Source organism: Babylonia areolata, chromosome 26 (genome assembly GCF_041734735.1).
Source record: "Babylonia areolata isolate BAREFJ2019XMU chromosome 26, ASM4173473v1, whole genome shotgun sequence".
Lineage (NCBI taxonomy): Eukaryota > Metazoa > Mollusca > Gastropoda > Neogastropoda > Buccinidae > Babylonia > Babylonia areolata.
The window spans coordinates 26,683,817-26,703,806 of NC_134901.1; the positions used below are offsets into that span (position 1 = coordinate 26,683,817).

General features: G+C 39.4%; 1 protein-coding gene across 1 annotated transcript; it reads right to left on the reverse strand.

Moving 5' to 3' along the window:
- Positions 1–985: 985 nt before the first annotated feature.
- On the reverse strand, positions 986–17,603 carry LOC143300554 (uncharacterized). Its single transcript, XM_076614307.1, has 5 exons — positions 17,261–17,603; positions 13,438–13,578; positions 7,493–9,088; positions 5,815–5,898; positions 986–4,801 (listed from the first exon to the last, which is right to left on the reverse strand). Exons 2-5 carry the CDS (start codon positions 13,574–13,576, stop codon positions 4,662–4,664), a joined length of 1,959 nt encoding a protein of 652 aa, XP_076470422.1. The 5' UTR covers positions 13,577–13,578; positions 17,261–17,603; the 3' UTR covers positions 986–4,661.
- Positions 17,604–19,990: the final 2,387 nt, after the last annotated feature.

Genomic DNA, 19,990 nt, shown 5'->3' on the forward strand with positions numbered 1-19,990 from the left:
ATTATGCTGTTTAAAAGAATAAATTTTACAGAATAGAAGGTGCAACTTGTTTACAAACACTTCAAACTTTTATACTGTTGAGCTCCTTCAGTGTCACGCATTATTCTGGCTTTTGCTGCCTATTTGCCAAGCAATTTTGGGGTAGCGGTGGGTAATAATCAAAATAATTACAGCACATAATTACTGCAAGAAAGTATGCCTGCAAAAACCACTCTCATATGAACTCTTGTGCGTGTACATGTACACACACATACACACGCAAAACATATTCTCACCATTGCCTTACTTGTCATCATATGAACCATCTGATATAGTCTGCAGTAAACTTATACCACTGTAAAGCTTTTGTCACATCTTGGGTGTCAAAATCTCAAAGAAACAAGCAGGCATTTCATGCCGTTTTGACTAGACGGTGATGGTTGTCTCTCATTTTGATAGCGTCGTCTGAATTTCAGTTACTACAAATAACATCATGGAATGACCATACAAAGTGTGATTAGGTTTTGCTCCTCATGAATAATTAAAGACAAAAGTGTGAACTGAATGGTTTTTTTTCTAAAAAGAGGAAAGAAAATCCCTTTTTGACAAGCATAGATATAATACTGGTCGTGGGGAACTTTCTTACATTTCAGAACTTCATGGAAATTTCTGTCAAAGGGCACTGTAGAAGTTAAATTACAGAATCAGAGGATTAAAGCAACATCAATACATAAAACACACACAGCTTCAAGAATATGCATAATAGGAAGATGTCTCAATGAATAAATATCATAGCAACAGAGCAAATACTGAGGCATCCTCATGATTTATACATTCTGTTTTCAAATACTTGCTGACAGACGAGGGTAAATAAAATTTGGAACAAATACATTTCTGATTAACAAAAGTAAATAATAGGCTTCATCCTAGGGATAAAAATAAGGCTTTGATTATTTGTTAAGGAGATTTATTTTGTTAGTTTTGTGTTATTGTGCTTTCTTATATATATATATATATATATATATTGTTTTTGGTGGGTTTTTTTTTCTTTTTAAAAAAATTTTTGTCCCCCCCACTCCCCCTTCTCCCAGCAAGATTTCCTGTACATGAAACACTGTACCTTCCATTCATTCCTGACCACAGCAGTCCCCACAAAACAATTACAGGGAGGGAACTCTCCCAGAGCCCATAAAACTGCATGGTCATATGATTATCTCCCATACCATTCAACTGTTTCATGCATCATGCGTCAATTTGCATGGCCTGAAATTTGTTTCCCGGCCAATCAAAACATTTTCCTTCTAGCTCAGATGACCAAAAGGGTACATCTGGGCGTTTGTAAGAGGTTTCAAATGTGGTTATTGGCCAAAAGAGATGTAAGCAAGAAAGTACAAAATAAAAATTTCATTCATCATGATAACACTTAAACTGGAAAACACAACCACATCCTCCTCTTCTGCTTTCTGAATGAGCAAGTGCTCTGAGAATGTCCCAAAAATTTTGTGCAAAAGCAAAATAGGACTAGACACAAACTGTGGTTTTGAACCATGTGGTTTTTAGACTCACTTGTGTAAACAAAGTGAGTCTATGTTTTAACCTGGTGTTCGGTTGTCTGTGTGTGTGTGTGTGTGTGTGTGTCCATGGTAAACTTTAACAATGTCATTTTCTCTGCAAATACTTTGTCAGTTGACACCAAATTTGGCATAAAAATAGGAAAAATTCAGTTCTTTCCAGTCATCTTGTTTAAAACAATATTGCACCTCTGGGATGGGCACAAAAAAAAAGAAGAAGCCAAATTATATGCAATCTGAAATTACTGTTATATATATATATTTTTTTTATTCTCTAAACTTGGCACTTTGATCTGATATTCTGACACAACAAGAGCAGTCATTTTTATCATTTTTTGTTCAAACTAGAATGAACATAAAAGAGAAATTGAATCAACCGTGTCAACCGGGTGTAACTAAACTTGTACATCTATCTGGATCCAGAGAAAATGGCTAAATGTTGCAGTGTGACTGCGGCGATAGCCACGTCTCCTTTACCTTGGACTTAAAAAGAATTTTTAATTGCCCTTAAAGATTTTTTGAATGCCCAAGATACACCAGAATAATATGATTTATATAGCGTTCTCACTGCGAATACCACTATCGATTTGTCGCCCTTTAAAAAAGCATGTTTAAATGTTATATTTTTGAACGTCAGTTGAGGAGCTACGATAGTGTAATGGGTAAGACAGTTTCTTCTCACCCGAACACACGGGGTTCGAATCTGCCGTTAGGACTTTTTTTTTTCTTCTATTAACCCGAAGCTTTAAAAAATAAAAATTTCATTCATCATGATAACAGTTAAACTGGACAACAAAACCACATCCTCCTCCTCTGCTTTCTGAATGAGCAAGTGCTCTGAAGTGCACAAAAACAAAACAAAAAAATACAGAACACATTTTAACGATTAAATTTTTTTTTTTTTTTTTTTAAAGTATATCACAAGTGGGTCTTGAAGGCCTTGCCTCTCTTGTTTTTTAATCTTTTAAAAAATGTTTTAAATGGTGTCACCTGATAGTAGCAGTCTAACTGGTGTTACCAGATACATATACATATAATGCCTGAATATCAAGGCGTATCTTCTTTTTTTCTTTTTTTTTTTAATACAAAAACTGATGCAACCATGCATAAATGTTTTTCACTGACATTATTATTTCTGCACCTTACAGTCTGAACAACGTGATCTCAAACAAAAAAGCAATCACTGTGATCTCAACCAGACAGCCGTAATTTAACCAACACTGGATGCAGTAAGGACAGCACAAAACTTTAAATGCAATTCTCCACTACAACCTAATTCAGTCATTTCTCGTTTTCTGTACTTCTGAAGCTTTGACACACATATCTCTGACTACCAACTACACCTTCCACAGACTGTTGCAAGTCAAAAAATACTGTATTTTGTTTTGTTTTGGTGATGAAATTGATTGTGTTCTTAAGACAGATTTACACACGTCTTCAGAATATGTTAAACTTCTATAGTGATACTGTTAGAAAAACAATACTTCAATCAGGCAACCTACCAAAACCACAAACTGGAAAATCCAGCGCTTATAGCTTTTAGAGGCGTTTGACTGGCTGAGAGTGGACCGGGGCAAGACGGCTCGTCTTTTCACTGTTAGCCGCGCAAAATTTGGCCAAGCAGAGCAAACCGATAGGCCTAGTTTGCATCAGTTTGACATGGTACAGTATATGACACCAAATGGAAAATTAGTCTATTTCTTTCTCAATCTAATAACAGGTCACAGATTTATAAGGGATTTCCATTCCAAAAAGATCAAGGTTCAAACACCCAGCAACAGCTGATGAGGACAAGTTTCCCAAATAAATCAAACAAAGCAGATTCATCTGATTAATCATCCCGTATCTGTTCTTAGAATCAAGTTGTTTCTTAGTTTTTAAAATTCTAGAAACATGAAATTACCCAAATCACGGTAGTTGTTGTTTTTGTGGTTTGTTTTATTTAAAGAACAACACTACCTAAACAGTAAACAGCATGAAAAAAATATATTCATGCACCCTTAAAATTGTGTGTACATGTATATAAATTGCAGTCTTCCAATGCATACACAAAAACAAAACAAAAAAACTGGGCGGGTTAGTTCTTCAGCTTAACCCTTTCGATGGTTCAGGCACCGATCGGCGACTTCCGAGTTGAACGCTTCAGGCACCAATCAGCGACCAGTGCGCTCAACACTTCAGGCGCCGATCGGCCACTTGTACACTAGAGTTACCAACCTCGCTCGTTCTTCTTTTCGTGAAACCACACAAGTTCACCACATGTTTCCGGAATGTCTATTATATGTTTGAGTTGAAAGTTGACACACATTGTCGAATATTTCTGAATTCATTTAGCAGATTTCTCCAGTCGAAGCATGGCCAGCACTTCAGGAAACAAATGAAAGAATGTTTACAACACCATGGAGTCATTGCAAATGAATTTAGACAATAATTTGCCAGCTGGAGTGCCGATTGCTGACAGTGACAGTGGAGAAGAATTCACCAGACCGGTCAAGAATGAGTGTGAGGTGGTGGTGTTTTCCCTAATGGAATTACTGGTGTGTGTGTGTGTGTGTGTGTGTGTGTGTGTGTGTGTTCTTTTCATCTCTGCGCACAGGTGAGTGCACATTTTATTACATTGTGTTATGTCTATGTTTCCAGTTGTATTTCCCAGTCTGTTTGTTCATTTTTCACTTGAAATGGTGTATGTTTTGAAACAACCAAGAATATGTGAAAACTACTCAAAAGTACATACTTTTTCGTTTTCATCAACTGATTTCAAAATTCAATCAATGTGTTAATACAAATAAACATGCTCATCATAATCTACATCCATTGCCCTTTACAATGAGCTATGAATGAAGAAGATTGAATGAGTAGAAGCGAAGCTATGACAGGTTAAAGTGGGTTGGTGGTGACACAGTTTTCCCTCTCCTGCACAGCTGGTTTAGACAGAAGTGTACTGCTGCTCAGCTGTTTTGTACAGTGAGCTAGCTCTGCACCTCTGGCGATGAAAGGGTTAATGTTTCTCAGAATAAATACACTTTGAAAGCTCTGGTAATGTAAAAAACAGAAAAAAACATCCTTCACTTTCATCCGACCTGTTAAGAAAAACCAAGGATGCAGTTAACATCATTCCTGTTTGCTTGTGGTGGATGTGGTTGGCACGGCAGCAGTCTGTCTGTCCTGATGGTGACGTCTGAGATGAACTCGGAGTGTGCTGTTCTGTGCTGTGGCGTAATTGCAGAACTGGCACTGGAATGGCTTTTCACCTGCAACCCCAAATAAAACCCATCAACATTCACCCAGTCAGAGAGTAGTCCTTGCTCCTTGCAATTGTAATAAGAGTTAGCAAGTAGACTTTGCAATCATTATCAAAAAGCTCAAGGTACAATACAAAACATAATAATAATAATAATGGATACTTATATAGCACACTATCCAGAAATCTGCTCTAGGTGCTTTACAAAAACGCTTTCGTTAACATAAAACATTATATATATGTTACATACACACACACACACACACACACACACTGCATACATACATTTTAACATACATGTGTATCTAACAGCTACCCTAACACATACACACACATAGGCAGGCACAAACTTACATAAACACACGCACACACAATACACATTCATATACGTGCATGTACTTATGTACACATACATATGTATACACACATAGTCAAGCACAGCTAACGAAAAGGAAGTGGACCTGCCACAATTGAACTTATTGCTGAGGGAAAAGGTGAGTTTTGAGACGAGATTTAAAAGATGCGAGGGAATCAGAATGACGGAGGTTATCAGGGAGCTTGTTCCACGTCTTTGGCGATTGAAAAGAAAACGATCTGTTTAAAAAGTATTAAACGATATGAAAAAGTAAAAGATATACACAAACAAGAATAGAAAAATCTGACTGCCTCCATTTTCTAAATGTAATCAATGCTTATCACAAACTGTCTGGTACACTTGTCAAACTTTTTTCCTGCTAACTGAAAAGTGTTTCCATGAAATTATATGAGTGTGTTGAATGTTGTGCCAAAGCAAAATTTGGAGTATTTTCCACATGGTATAAAAGGCTGTAATATGTAGTTACGGATTTCAATATTTTCGTATAAATAATCCAGCAGGTTAACAATCAGTCGTGAAAATTTCATTTTCTGATTTTGTATTCAAAACATTATAAATGGACTGTCTTGGGGGAAATGAAAGGCAGAAATCTCACCACCCAGAGTGAGCTAATAAGCAAAATGTTCACCCCAAGTAACACATCATACCTGTATGGATGCGGTTATGAGCTTTCAGGTGACTGCGTTCCACAGTTGAATATTCACAGTTTTCACATTTGAATGGTTTCACACCTACAAAACAGAAAACATTTTCAGAATATAATAATAATAATAATAATAATAATAATAATGGATACTTATATAGCACACTATCCAGAAATCTGCTCTAGGTGCTTTACAAAAAACGCTTTTGTTAGCATAATACATCATATCTATGTTACATACACACACCAAAATGTGACTACACACACACACACGCACGCACGCACGCACCCACCCACCCACACACACACACACACGCTGCATACATACATTTCAACATACATGTGTATCTAACAGCTACCCTAACACATACGCACACATAGGCAGGCACAAACTTACATAAACACATGCACACGCACACACAATATACATCATATCAATATTCTCACTCTTACACTTTCTTAAAATTTTAAAATAAAACATGACCATTCCTGACAAAGGCTGTGTGTATCTTAATGTTCTCACTCACATGCACAATGTGACAAAGACAAAAGAAACTACATGTGTTGTATGAGTGTGTGCTAATATGCATGAAAAAAAACAACAAACTTTTCTCTCTCTCTTAAGTGCTCTTTTCAAAAGTCATTTTATTTCAAAAGCTAATGAATACATTTATGGAAATTCAATGTACCAAATTTTGAAAGTTTATTTTTCTTTTTTCAAGACTCCATTTTCTCTATAATAAAATAAAATATATCTCATTAAGAAGATGTGCACATGACAGCACATAATCATTACACCTATGCACATGACAACACAGGTTACAGTTACACATGTGCACATGACAACACAGACTGCACAACAGCAGCCATGCAATATTTGGAAGAGACTGATCTGAAGGGCATAACACTTGCAGGCCTGTTAAGGCAAGAATTCAATACAAACTGGATACATGTTTAAAATGTTTTTATTCTATCTTATTATTTTTACTTTGTACGGCGTAACTGAGCACATTTTACATGGAAAAGTGCTTTATAAATCAATTACAACTACTACTTATTATCATTATCATTACTGTTGTTACTATTACTGGTTTTAGTATTATTTGTATTGTATTAGTATTGTTCTCATCATTAATGTTATAAATATTAATGTTCATCATAGTAAGGTTGAAAGTCTTTAATCTACAAATGACACTGATTTTTCTCTTAGTCATCTGTCGGTGGCTACTGAGGGTTAAACTTCAAGATAAAGGACCATAAGAGAACGTGTTTTATGGCATGTAACAGAGTCTATGGGCAGTACTATCTATTGTATAAGATGGGAAATCAGATTCTGAGCCCTGATGTCAAATTGCATAAACTAATGTCAAACACTGAAAAAGAGAAGCCAAGATGTCACAATCCAAATCATGGCTACTACTTACTATGATTCACAATATACTATACTAATCCAGGTACTGAACTGCAACTCCACCCCTAAAAAAACATGTTGTTGTTTAACAATCTACAGATCATAAAGTAATATTATAGCTTTTAGCACCCATCAAATTATAAGATAAAAGTTGTTTTTAATTCATAACAATTTAAGAGGAAACTGGGGGCGTGGGGTGGGGTGTGTAGATGACAGGAGAGTGCAGTATGCCACAAGCTGAATTTATAACACAAAATGAAGTGTTCCTTACCAGTGTGCTTGCTCATGTGCTTCTTCAGATGGATGGGCTGGTTAAAAGCTTGGTCACACTGTGTACACTTGTAAGGGCGAGACGTTGGGTAGCGACGTTTCTTGGCAGCTGCCATCTTCCTCCCTTCAATGTCCTGAACGCCATCCTCACCCATGCCAAGGCTACCGATGGTGCTGCCCACAGGGATTTGAACCTCAGGCACAGAGAGAACTGTAGTGTGCTGACTGATGTGCTGCTCCAGGGCAGGGAACGGCTGAATGGACGCTGTCAGTGAGTCCAGGTCTGGCGCCTGCTGCATGTCCAGAGGCTGACCAGCACCTCCTTGAGGCTGTGCTGCTGAGGCCGTCAGGTTCACAGGGATCTCAAAGGACGCACTGTTTGCAAACATCGGGCACATGGAACGGGAGAAGGTGGCAGCGTCTGTTGAGGAAATGCCCCCGTCCATGGACAGGAAGTCTGTCACAGCGCGATCAGACAGGGGGCTCTGCAAGCCTGGAGTCATGGGGATGGGACAGTCTGCTACAGTGGTTTGCTGGTTCTGAAGTGGAATCATCGACTGCTCCAGGGGAAGTGACCTGTGGTGGTACATCAGCTCTGCCAAAATCTGCGCCGATTCACGGCTGGCGTCTTCAGTGGGAAGGGTCTGACTGCAAGAATTATCAGGAGCAGCTTGAGAAGCAGGGATGGCTGGATCATCTTGGGATTTCTTGGCTGTTGTGGATTGTACTGTCACCTTCATGCCAGAGTTTATAATGACAGTTTGTCTACCTGTGACACTGTCCTTTTCCACACTGTAGATTTCTACCTTGCTTTTATGTTTGTCTTTTTTGCAGCTGGTGTCATGGCTGTGACATTCTCTGCCACTGTGCTCCTCCTCTTCTTCACAAACATCACCCCTCTCCTTTTCCTCTGCTTCTGCTTCACTGTCCTTGGAAGCCTTTGGAACACACACAACTTCTTTTTCGCATCTCATGAAGCACTCAGACTTTCTGCTATGAGAAGACTTGGATTTTCTTGCCTTTTTATGACCTGGTCGGCTTTTTTGGCTCATCAGTAATCGACCACGTAAACCTGCCAGTGTTTCCAGCGCACACTGTTCCATATCCTCTGAATCATGTTCCTGCATATGGCGGTTCCTTTTCTTTGGAACCACAGAACTGCAGCACTTCTTGGTGGGTGGACTCTGACGTGGGGGGTTAATGGTCACGTGACACTCTTTCCCACTGCAGCACACCGTTGTGCCCTCTGTGGACGCTACCTTGGCACAGGTCATGGGCATTGATGATGCCTTTTCTGAAGATGAGACAACAATGCCGTCTGGTATCTGTGACAGACTGGTGGAGGGAGTGTCAGAGATGGTCGTGACAGTGGCAGCACTGGGTGCCTGTCTGTTGTCTGTTGCTGCACATGGATTAAGAGGACCAGCAGGAGTGGAGCTGAGCTGACTGAGGCCTACCACTGAGTGCTGCAGGGGAACCAGAGGCTTCTGGTGAACAATCACCATGTTGTGACTGCTCTGGATGTGGCGCAGCATCCCACGGGCGGTGTGGAAGTCTTGCTGACAGAGAGAACAGGACAGCCCAGGCTGGTAGGCCACTGTTGTCAGAAAACATGCAGACATATAGAGACAGTACTTAACTGTTATAACAGCATGAAGATTAGCCCCATAGTCTGAAAACATGCAGACATATATACTATAGACAATACTATACAGCATGAAGATTAGCCCTGCAGTCAGAAAACATGCAGACATATACTATAGACAATACTATACAGCATGAAGATTAGCCCTGCAGTCAGAAAACATGCAGACATATACTATGGACAATAATATACTTATACAGCATGACGATTAGCCCCTGTAGTCAGAAAACATGCAGATATACTATGGACAATAATATACTTATACAGCATGAAGATTAGCCCTGCAGTCAGAAAACATGCAGACATATACTATGGACAATAATATACTTATACAGCATGAAGATTAGCCCTGCAGTCAGAAAACATGCAGACATATACTATGGACAATACTAAACATAAAGATCAACCAGCTGCCGTGGCAAAGTGGTTAGTGTCGCGGACTGACGGCTGGGAGGACGCGGGTTCGAATCCCAGCAGAGGTGGGTTTTTCGGCCCGTGGCCAGCTCCTACCCAGAGTTGAGTGTGCTGTGGGCTTAAATGGGGAGACTGGGACCACACAGTCGAGTGTCATCCACTTCAAGGATGCGTCTTTGGGTGTGTTGCTCCAATTACCTGACCAACACTGCAAGTGTCTGTATCTCTCGGGCCTGGTTAACACCGGGATATCATTATGACAGGAAGCGTAGAGTACAGCCTTGTCACGCAGTCCCAAACCAAAATGGACCTCCACAGCAACATCGTCATTATCATCGTCATCCTCCTTCTCCTTCATTGTCATCAATATAAACAAAATAGTCTCAAAGTCTGTGACCTTTCATGCCCTGCTCTCATGGTGACCTCAGTTTTGATGCCCCTCCACTTCCGTGCTTGGGGTGAGTCCTGTCAATGTTGTCAGTGTCGGCAGATTCATGGGGGGGCTGTTGTTTGAGGGACGTGGTGGCGGTCTCCACTCTGGGAGAGACGCTCACTCAGTCTGGCTCCGCGACTAAGCCATTATTGTCGTTAGTAGGGGGCTTAGTAGGTGGTGTCCTAAGTACGTTAAAACAGAACAGGCACCACTGAACACCACCGAAGTGACTCAGCAGCAGTGCAGGGTCTCCTCTGGTGTGTGGCCTCCAGGCGACCTAACATCGATGGTTCCCTGTGGACTGCCGATGCTGGAACTGCGACGGACGAACCCGGGTGTGGCCGTGTATGGGGGAATCTAAATTAGCGGCGTGGGAGTAATGCCACTGAAACAGCGCAGATGATGGGGCAGCAAAAATACAAAAAACCAAAAAAAACCCATAAAGATCAAACCAAGTGGATATGAACACGAACGAGGGGAAACGGAAAAAGAGACAGTGAGACAGAGCCTTTATGTGGGCAGATCTGTGTTTGCTTATAAATTATGAGAGTAGGACATGAGAGGGAAAATGAAAAGAGAGGAGAAAGGGGTATACCACAGACAGTCAGACAGGAGTGATTTTTGTTGTTGTTGTTGCTTTTTTGTTTGTTTATTGGGGTTTTTTTGGGTTTTTTTTTCTTCTCAATTTATGCAAATATTAATGAACTTAACAACTCCAGATCTACTTTGGTTTCAGACTCAATAACATAAACAGATTGAAAACGTGAATATTCTGATTCACTATACAAGAGACTGACCAACAGAGCTGGCAGGAGTAGAAAAGAAAAGAAGAGACAGAGAGAAAGAGAGAGAAGAGATCCCTTGCTGTCAATCAAACGGAACGAGTCAACTATTTTTGCACTGCAATGAGCTTGCTGTGATGTCTGACACATCATAAGTTAATGGGAAACAACCCAAGGTGGAGCACCATTCTAATGTGGATGGATTGCTTCCCTTCACTGTGTATGGCAGGGAAAATTCCAGGAATTTGTTTTCCTATATGAAATGCCCCCTTCAACCTGGACTGAATTATTCTTCAGTGAAGCATTACGTCAAGCTTGGATACTGGAACTGGACTGGTTCATTTTTGATAAATCATTCGAGTTGTAAGTTATTTGTTGGTTGTTTACACTATCAATTTTCTTGTTTGTCACTTTGTGTACTATTTTTCCACATAATTATGGCAAAGAAATTAACTGATATTTTCTGCTTTCAAATGTTAACATGTATCAACTACCACAATATTGGTCTACTTCACAGAGTGCTAATTATTTTCTAATGCACAAGAAGAAATGGTCACTTAGGCAAAATCCAAGAATTAAATGAATAATTAAAGAAGAAAAAAAAAGATGGGCGAGCAGTGAATAACATCATAAATAATTAGTGATCCCAACAGTTTACTGTTTACTCAATCACAATGCTCCTCTGATTACAAGGCGAATCAGTGACCGTCCCTCTGTGCCCTGGCTGAACGAGGTGCAAGCTGCCAGGCACAGGCGGAGGAAAGCCGAGAGCTGCTGGAGGGCCTTCCAGCTCATTGTGCACTGGTAGTGCTGCTGCCAGTTCCACTGTCAGTGCCGCTACAATGGCTTACTTTGAAGACAAACTCTCTGCTTGTGCTTCTAGCAGGCAGCCCTTTGCTGCCTCAAATAAACTCCCAAGCAAAGATATGGCCACTCCCCTCACCACCAACATCCCCAAATCTGATCTGCCTGATTGTTTCTGACTTTTTCTCGGACAAAGTCGAGTAGATCTGCAATGATCTGGATTTGTGTGCGTGTGTTCTGTCCCCTCCTTCTCTTGCTGTGATGGCCCTAAACTGTTCCAGTTTCAGCCTGTGACTGAGGAAGAACTCCATAAACTCATTATGGAATCACCTTCCGAGTCTTGTTGTTTTGACCCCATTGATGATCCCAACATCCCTTCCTAACCAGTGTCTAGATGGTCTTATGCCTCCAATCACAAAAATTATCAACCACTCTCTTTCCTCATCCCTTCAAGGAGGCCATCGTCACACCACTCCTTAAAACTGACCCTGACCCCAACGAGTTAAACAATTTCCACCCAGTTTTGAACCTTCCTTTCATACCTAAAATTATTGAAAACATTGTTCTGACTGGTGCAAAACCATCTCTCTCATAATAACCTTCTGAAAACATTTCAGTCTGCCAACAGAAAATTCCACAGTACAGAGACTGTTGTCCTCGGTCTTCCAATGCCACAGCTGATGAGAGACTTGTTTCAGTAATTGCTCTGCTTGACCTGAGTGTGGCTTTTGATACTCTGGGTCATGCCATCTTGTTGTGAAGACTTTGAGTGTCCTCTGGAGTTGATGATACTGCCCTTGACTGGGTCAGATTAGCCATGGACAGACTGTCATTGGAAAACTACTTCCTGGGAAAATGTGATGTATTGTCAAATTGTAGAGATCAACTGTTTTTAGTAGCCTCACCTTTGCAGATGAGCAAAGCAAGCAAAATGTGGCATGTTTAGGGTTTAATAATAATAATAATAAAAAAAAAAAAACCCAAAAAAAAAAAACCAACCAAGATATACTGATATACTGATCAGCTGATCAGATTATAGAACACTGGATGTTTGGTAAGAAACTGATGGAAGACATCTCCAAACTCTGCCAAACGAATAAAAAATAAATAAATAATGGAAAAAAAAAAATCATCACACACAGCCTGTCATTAATTTCACCAGCTGTCATCCCAAAGTCTCTTTAGCCAGCTCAGACTTTTTTATTCTGAGCTGAAATGGAGCCGACAGCTGTGACAAATAAGCAGAAAACTATGAAGGATATCAGTTTTCTTTTCCATTAATTCTCGAGTTCACACACGTGTACACACACACACAAAAGGGGTATTATTTAGGCCTTGCAAACGGTAGTCCTGTTCAAATATTCAAATGTCTGCTGCAGGCTTTTGATCTGATCAAGAAAAGGTCAAATATTCTACCCAGTATGGGCCAGCCAATACCTGTGTTCATTTGTTGTTTTTGTTTTGATTTTTTTAATTTTTTTTAATAGGTGGGGTTTGTTTTTTTAACATAAAGAACATATCTGACACTGCCTGACAAATCTAAACTTTGCTTTTAAAGCTAATTCAGTCATTTATGCTTTCTCTCAGTTATTTCAGTTTGTAAATGTAGAAGAGAAACAGTTCACAGAGAAATGGATTCACAACCTATGTAAATGTCTCACCGAAACTTATGGTTTAATGTCAACTGGTATCCTTTCTTGCAACAAGACCCAAAACATCTGTTCTACTTGTGTAAACTTAGTGGCACTAGCGTCATTGCTTTAAAAATTAAAAAAAAAAGAGAGAGAGACAGGTAGATGTGCATGCTCTCTCTCTCTTTTTCACACACACACACACACACACACTGACACACAGTCCTGGATGATCACCTCCATCGTGGTCCCCCCCAGACAAACTGTATCCTCCAGATGCCTGCAGACAGGAGGTTTTGTGCTGGATGAAGTCAATGATCTTGAACAGGGGGAACTCCTCCGCACACAGGCCACACGTCAGGAAATCTGGATACATCCCTGCAAACAGAAGCCCACTTTCTTAATTCCTCACTCTGCAATTGAGTTTGTGTTTGGTTCATCATCATACAGGCATTAACAGCTTAGTCTTTTGTGAAGTGCTATGACTCTCAAACTAGGAGGCAAGATGAAGATTGCACTGGCTCTTAGTGCTGCAGCCCTGGGGGCTAGTTGGCCTTTGGGAACCATCCCAATGCTGACTGTGGTCAAGAAAGTGGGGATGTAACCTGTGCAAGACATTCACCACTATAAATTATAATCAAATTCTAGCCCTGATAGTTGGGACAGCAGTTGCCTCCTTTACTGTTCTGATGGTCATAGTCATACCCAACTATCATAGACTAGAGTATACAGTATGGTATGTACACATACAGGCCATTTGTTAAACTCTGGCTAAATCCAGCTGCAGAATCTTAATATATATATATATTTTTTTTTTGTTTGTTTTTTGTTGCATTTATTTATGAGGTCTACTTGCATGAAGTTGTAACTCATCAACACATATGCCTCAAGTAAAACAAAATTCAGGGTGCATGCACACAATCAGACCACACACACACACACACACACACATTACAAACTTGTCTATCCTTACACAAAAATGCACAAATTTATATATCCTACTGGTGGATAGGCTTTTTGTTCATTCTGGTATAACACTACTGTGCAGGGATACCAAGACTGAAAAAGAAACAAAAACCAAAAATACTACAGTATACATGAATACCTCCACCAAACAAAGACAGTTCCTTTTAACAAGTTTCAGACACTGGCATGAATATGTTTTCGGTGCAAGCATCTTACACTGAAGTGAACACCAGCAACACCAGTGTATGCCATGTTAGAGATCTGACCTGCACAGCACTTGATCCAGTGCAGACTGTGTTACCTTAGACAGCCCCAGCCTTACTCCTTTCATGAAACCATCAGCCTGTTCAGTTACTGGTGGCTAGTGGAATGGGTTGGATGACTGGACCCAACAAACATGCACCTGATTAACTTACACAAGAAATATATGTATTATATATTTTACTGCTGTAATAGTTTACTATAGTATAAATCAATGGTCATTTCAGTATGTATTCACATTCTTTTATTAATGCCACGATTATTGTTTTTATTTGTTTATTCATTATCTATTTGTTTTTGCAAATTATTCATTAAACACTTTGTTTTGTTCTCTCCCCCCCCCATCCCCCCATCCCCAACTGCTGAGGTGTTGGTTTCACACACACACACACACCCTCCCCAACTGCTCAGGTGTTGGTTTCACACACATGCATATATAATATAAAAGCAATATTCACTGGTGTACTAGCACCAGCTGATCATTAACACTCACCTGTGAAAGCACAAATCAATGAAAAAGTTACAACTAACAGGCAATAAAGATATCACTGACAGACTAATGCAAAGAAAACATTGTCTGACCAACTTTGAAACAATATGTTACCCCCTAAAATGGAGTAAGGCTGCCTACATGGTGGGGTAAAAATGGTCATGCACGTAAAAGCCCACTTGTGTACATACAACTATTACAAGCGAACATGGGAGTTGCAGCCCACGAATGAAGAAGAAGAAGAAAAGCAACAATGTGTTAAGATTGTGATTATTGCTGCGATAAGAAACACAAAACTACATGTACTGACTGAAAAACTAAGTTGTGTTTGACAACTTGAAAATTAACAGGAAGAGTATAATATCACAACCAAAACTACCGAGCAGAGTTAGTCAAAAGACTTAATCTCTACGTTAAAACTAATAAAAGCTTTTTGAAGTTCTTTCCTTGTCCAGTCATGACCAAACATTCTATTCTCACACAAAAACGTCTCATCAACTGTCAAAAAGTATTTACATAAATTTCAAAAGAGAAAAACTACAAGTGGTGTGTGTGTGTGTGTGTGTGTGTGTGTGTGTGTGTGTGTGTGTGTGTGTGTGTGTTTAAGAGAGAGAAAGATCAGTTTCAGTTTCAGTAGCTCAAGGAGGCGTCACTGCGTTCGGACAAAACCATATACGCTACACCACATCTGCCAAGCAGATGCCTGACCAGCAGCGTAACCCAACGCGCTTAGTCAGGCCTTGAGTGAGAGAGAAAGAGAGAGAGAGAGTGAGGGGGGGAGGAGGAGGGTCCGGGGAGGGGGGGTTCACTGCATGTGTGTGGTGTGTGTGTGTGTGTGTGTGTGTGTGTGTGTGTGTGTGTGTGTGAATCTAAATATTTTATCTGTCCTCAAAACCCATCATGCAGTTTATAACTATATCTATCTAAACTTGTCACAAGGAGAATATTCAATATCTCTTCTTAAAAAAAAAAGAAAAGAAAAAAAAAGTGTGTGAATGTAGAAAATGCTAATGAAGTCCAAATGGACTTCCAAGTTTCAGGTACATTCTGAAGCCTGTGATGATATAGTAACAACATTTGTGTGTGCAGATACCAATCTGATAAATTCTTTCCTCTCATTTCCATATTATTTACACAGGTCAATAAAATCAATTTCTTCTTCCAATATATCACAAAAGCCTTGCAGGTACTTTTTTTTTTCTATAGGCATGTTGCTGGTGTTCCCCTTTCCTTCTATACATGTATAAATCATGAGCAGTGATTCAGAGTTTACTCACTTCTGTATTTAAATTGCTTTTGCATTCTAGAGCTGGTGTGTGTGGTGTGTGTGTGTCTGGGGGGGGGGGGGGGGGGGGGGGGGGGTGGAAGGGGGGGGGGGGCACTAAAACAATATAATCTTATACCAGTTAACTATTATCACTATTCTAATAATTTCTAATGATGTCGCCAATACAGAAACTGAGCCCTAAATTTAAAAAATAACAAAATACTAGAAATTTTCATTTGGAAAGGAGTAACAGACTGGTGAACATGTAAACCCTCTTAATTCTATTCATAAACTTGATTAAGAACTATATTACTGTATACAAAAAGATGTTTCAAAGTCTGTATTGCACCACATGATGTACACTGACAGCAAATACTTGAATCTATAACATATTAACAGACATATTTATGGCAAAGATAACTGATCATTATATCTAGACAGCTGTAAGACTTCAAAGACACTCTAATTACAGATAGTGAGATACTGATAGTGAGTAATTAAAATCTACAGGACTGATATTTCATGGCAAAGATATATACAGCTGCAATACTTTTTTCATTAAACAAATTGCAATATAGCATGTTACTGTATGCTTATAAATATATACAACTGCATCATAATGACAGTGAGTTATTGACAAATGTTCAGGTAAAATTAGTAAAAGAATCAGTCTCACAAGGTGCACAAACTCACAGGTATAGTATATATATATATATATATATATATATATGTTTCTCTCTCTCTGTTTATGTTATATATATATATATATATATATATATATATATATATATATATATGTGTGTGTGTGTGTGTGTGTGTGTGTGAAGGAAAGAGACGGGATGAGGAAGGGAGGGTGGAGAGGAGTCTGTCCTCTTCGCGTGTTTGTGCGTACAATTCCAAATAATAAATGTATCAAAAATGATTGACTGGTAATACTTCCTACTGGACTTTAAGTGGCCATTCATTCTAGCAGGAAACAGGGGAGTCCTACGACATGTTAAAAGTCATCTACTTCGTCATTCGGGCATTGTAATGTGTTGGTATTGTGAAACAAATGGCGAAACACTCTTTCCCACCTGCGACTTCAACTCCGTCATGTGAATAAAACGTGGGGGTATATTAGTTCAGTTGAACGCAGAAAACTTTGTTCTCTAATTCAGAAAAAAGATCTTGGGACTGAATAGAATTTTCACAGCCCGGGAAAGAAAAATCAGTCCAATGTTGCAGACGACCACTCGCGACGATGGCAGATCTAAACCACACGGCACTGATGCGAGACTGACACGAGAACTTGAGGGTTGTGTGCAAAATGATCCTTCACGCCCGGTGGTCACGTTGAAAGCTTGTTCACGCATAAAGACCTCCACAATGCCACACACGATATATAAACACTGATTTCTCTGTATCTATTTCTGCAAATTCAACACAACCCCTTCCTTCGCGTGTTGACCCACTTTGAGAACAACCTGCTTCACGTAGGCCTAGGCCATGCATTCACGTTTCACCGGATGTTTAGCACGTTGTTGGGTCTGTGTTCTCACAGTTCATTGAGCATGCGCAAACAGGAATTACCAAGGGAGACGAATATTTCGACAAATCAATTACCGTAGTTAGTTCCCTTAGACCGCTTCGCTGAAAAACACGGACTCCACCCTCTTGCTGTCATGTTTGATGAAATCGACACAAGTATCCAACCTTTCTCCTCAGTGGGATGCATCAAAACAGAAAAAAACAACAACAAAACAAAACAAAAAAACCCAAACAAACAAACCAAAAAAATCCCAAACAAACAACAACAAAAAAACCGATGATCGATGATTCTTAATAATATGTGTGTGTGTGTGTGCGTGCGTGCGAGTGTGTGCGAGCGTGCATGAAATGTGTGTTGTATTGGATGTTTTTCATTTTAATTTATTGTTTGATGGTTTGTGCGTGTTTTTTTTTTTTTTTTTTTTTTTTTTTTTTTAAATTCGTTCTGTGAACGCATTGGATTGAGCTTTTGTAATGCCTGTGTGCTATGTAGTTAATTTTTACATTTTGGGAAGGGAGCCTATGCTCATTCACTAGTTTTGCAAAATATGACCATGGTATTTTTGCCAAGCATCCCCCCCCCCCCCCCCCCAATTCCCCTTTATTTAAAATTATTTTTTGGGAGATTCCGTTTTTCTTTAATGATTTATAATTTTTTCCTTGTGATGTTGAGTGTTGGTTGCTAGCACAGACTTGTAACTGTAAGTGGAATAAAAGTTAAGTGTGGGCCGACAGACGTCTTAGTCTTTGACCATAGTTCAGAAAAAAGCTAACTGATTTTAGATACTTGCAGGTATGTGGTTGTCCCCTCAAATTTCTTTCACTGCATTCTCCCATAATGTACGGCAAAGCAATGTCAGTGTTTATATATTTATTTTGTGCTTTTAGTTGGCATATTTTGGAAGATTGGTGACTTGTAGCCGTATACTTTTTACCTTTCGGATGATTGCGAGCTTTGTCATCAGAATGCTTGTGGTAAACTAGGTTTTTTTCGGGGGGGGGGGGGGGGGGGTGGGTTAAAATTTTATTTGCAAGGTATGTGTGGTGGTGGTGTTTGTTTTTTGGTATAGTTAAACGTCGGAACGCCGTTTCAAACATGGGGGAATATATGTGAGAGAGCTAGAAGCTTTCAGATATAAATGCGCATGCGCGAGAATCTGAGAGAGAACGAGACTGTGCGAGAGGCGGCAGTCGAGCCACAAACACAGGATGAGAACGCAACAAACAGCGAAAGTAACTTTAACTTCTTGTGTGCATGTTTATTGTGAGAGCGACGACATGGAGAAACTCCATTCGGCCACGTTAGCACCACATGCCAACATTATATTTATATGTAGCTCGATCATGTAAGGCACTTTGAGCATCATTAGTACTGCATATCGCGCCACAGAAAAGTTATCATAGTGAATTATTATTATTATTACTACTACTACTACTTCTGCAACCATACTTTTTCGACCTTTCTCTAGTGCTGACATACTCTGTCTGACAACAGACTAAACTGATTCCATGTTTTGCTTATGATAATAATAAAAATTTGTAGTTTAAGTGAAAAAAAAAGATACATTTGATCCGTGAAAATTAACTGAGGCAGTTAAATACTGGAGTTGTTCATATACGGGTGTGTCAGTTTCAAGCACCATGCTGTGGATCAATAGGCCTATGTCTTATGCGGGTGTTACATTAACATGAGTAAAATGAACACAAAAAAGATCTGGCGTACAGGACAATCACAGAAATAATGACCATCATGATCAGTGTCCAAAGGTATCTTTTTAGGTGAATCATTCCAAAGTTTCAATTGTCCTATATTCTTAGATGATATATTTATTGGTGTTGCTGTGCTGTAACGTATATTGCATGACGATTTTGCGTGAGCAAACACTGCATACAGAAGGTGTAAAGGAAAACAAAGAAAGATTTTACATAAAAATAATATAAAAAAACAAACAAACAATAAGAAATTTAGAGTAACACAAATCAGTGGATTATAATAATGCAACAAATCATTTCAATTAATCATCAAAGAAAAGAGAAACATGTTCCAACCCAAAGAGTATCAAAACAAATTTGCACCATTATAACGGGGAAAAAATCAAGGAGTCTGAAGACCTGATTGACTTCACTATAGTAATCAGAGTAGCGTTTATTACATTAACTCACTCAGTACGGCCAGTCCTCTCTTCTCCTCTACACAGACCCCTCGGATGTCCAGTGGGTGTCTGAATGACCCAACCTTTAGCTTCCGTCGTCAGAATTGTGGTATTCTTTGTCAA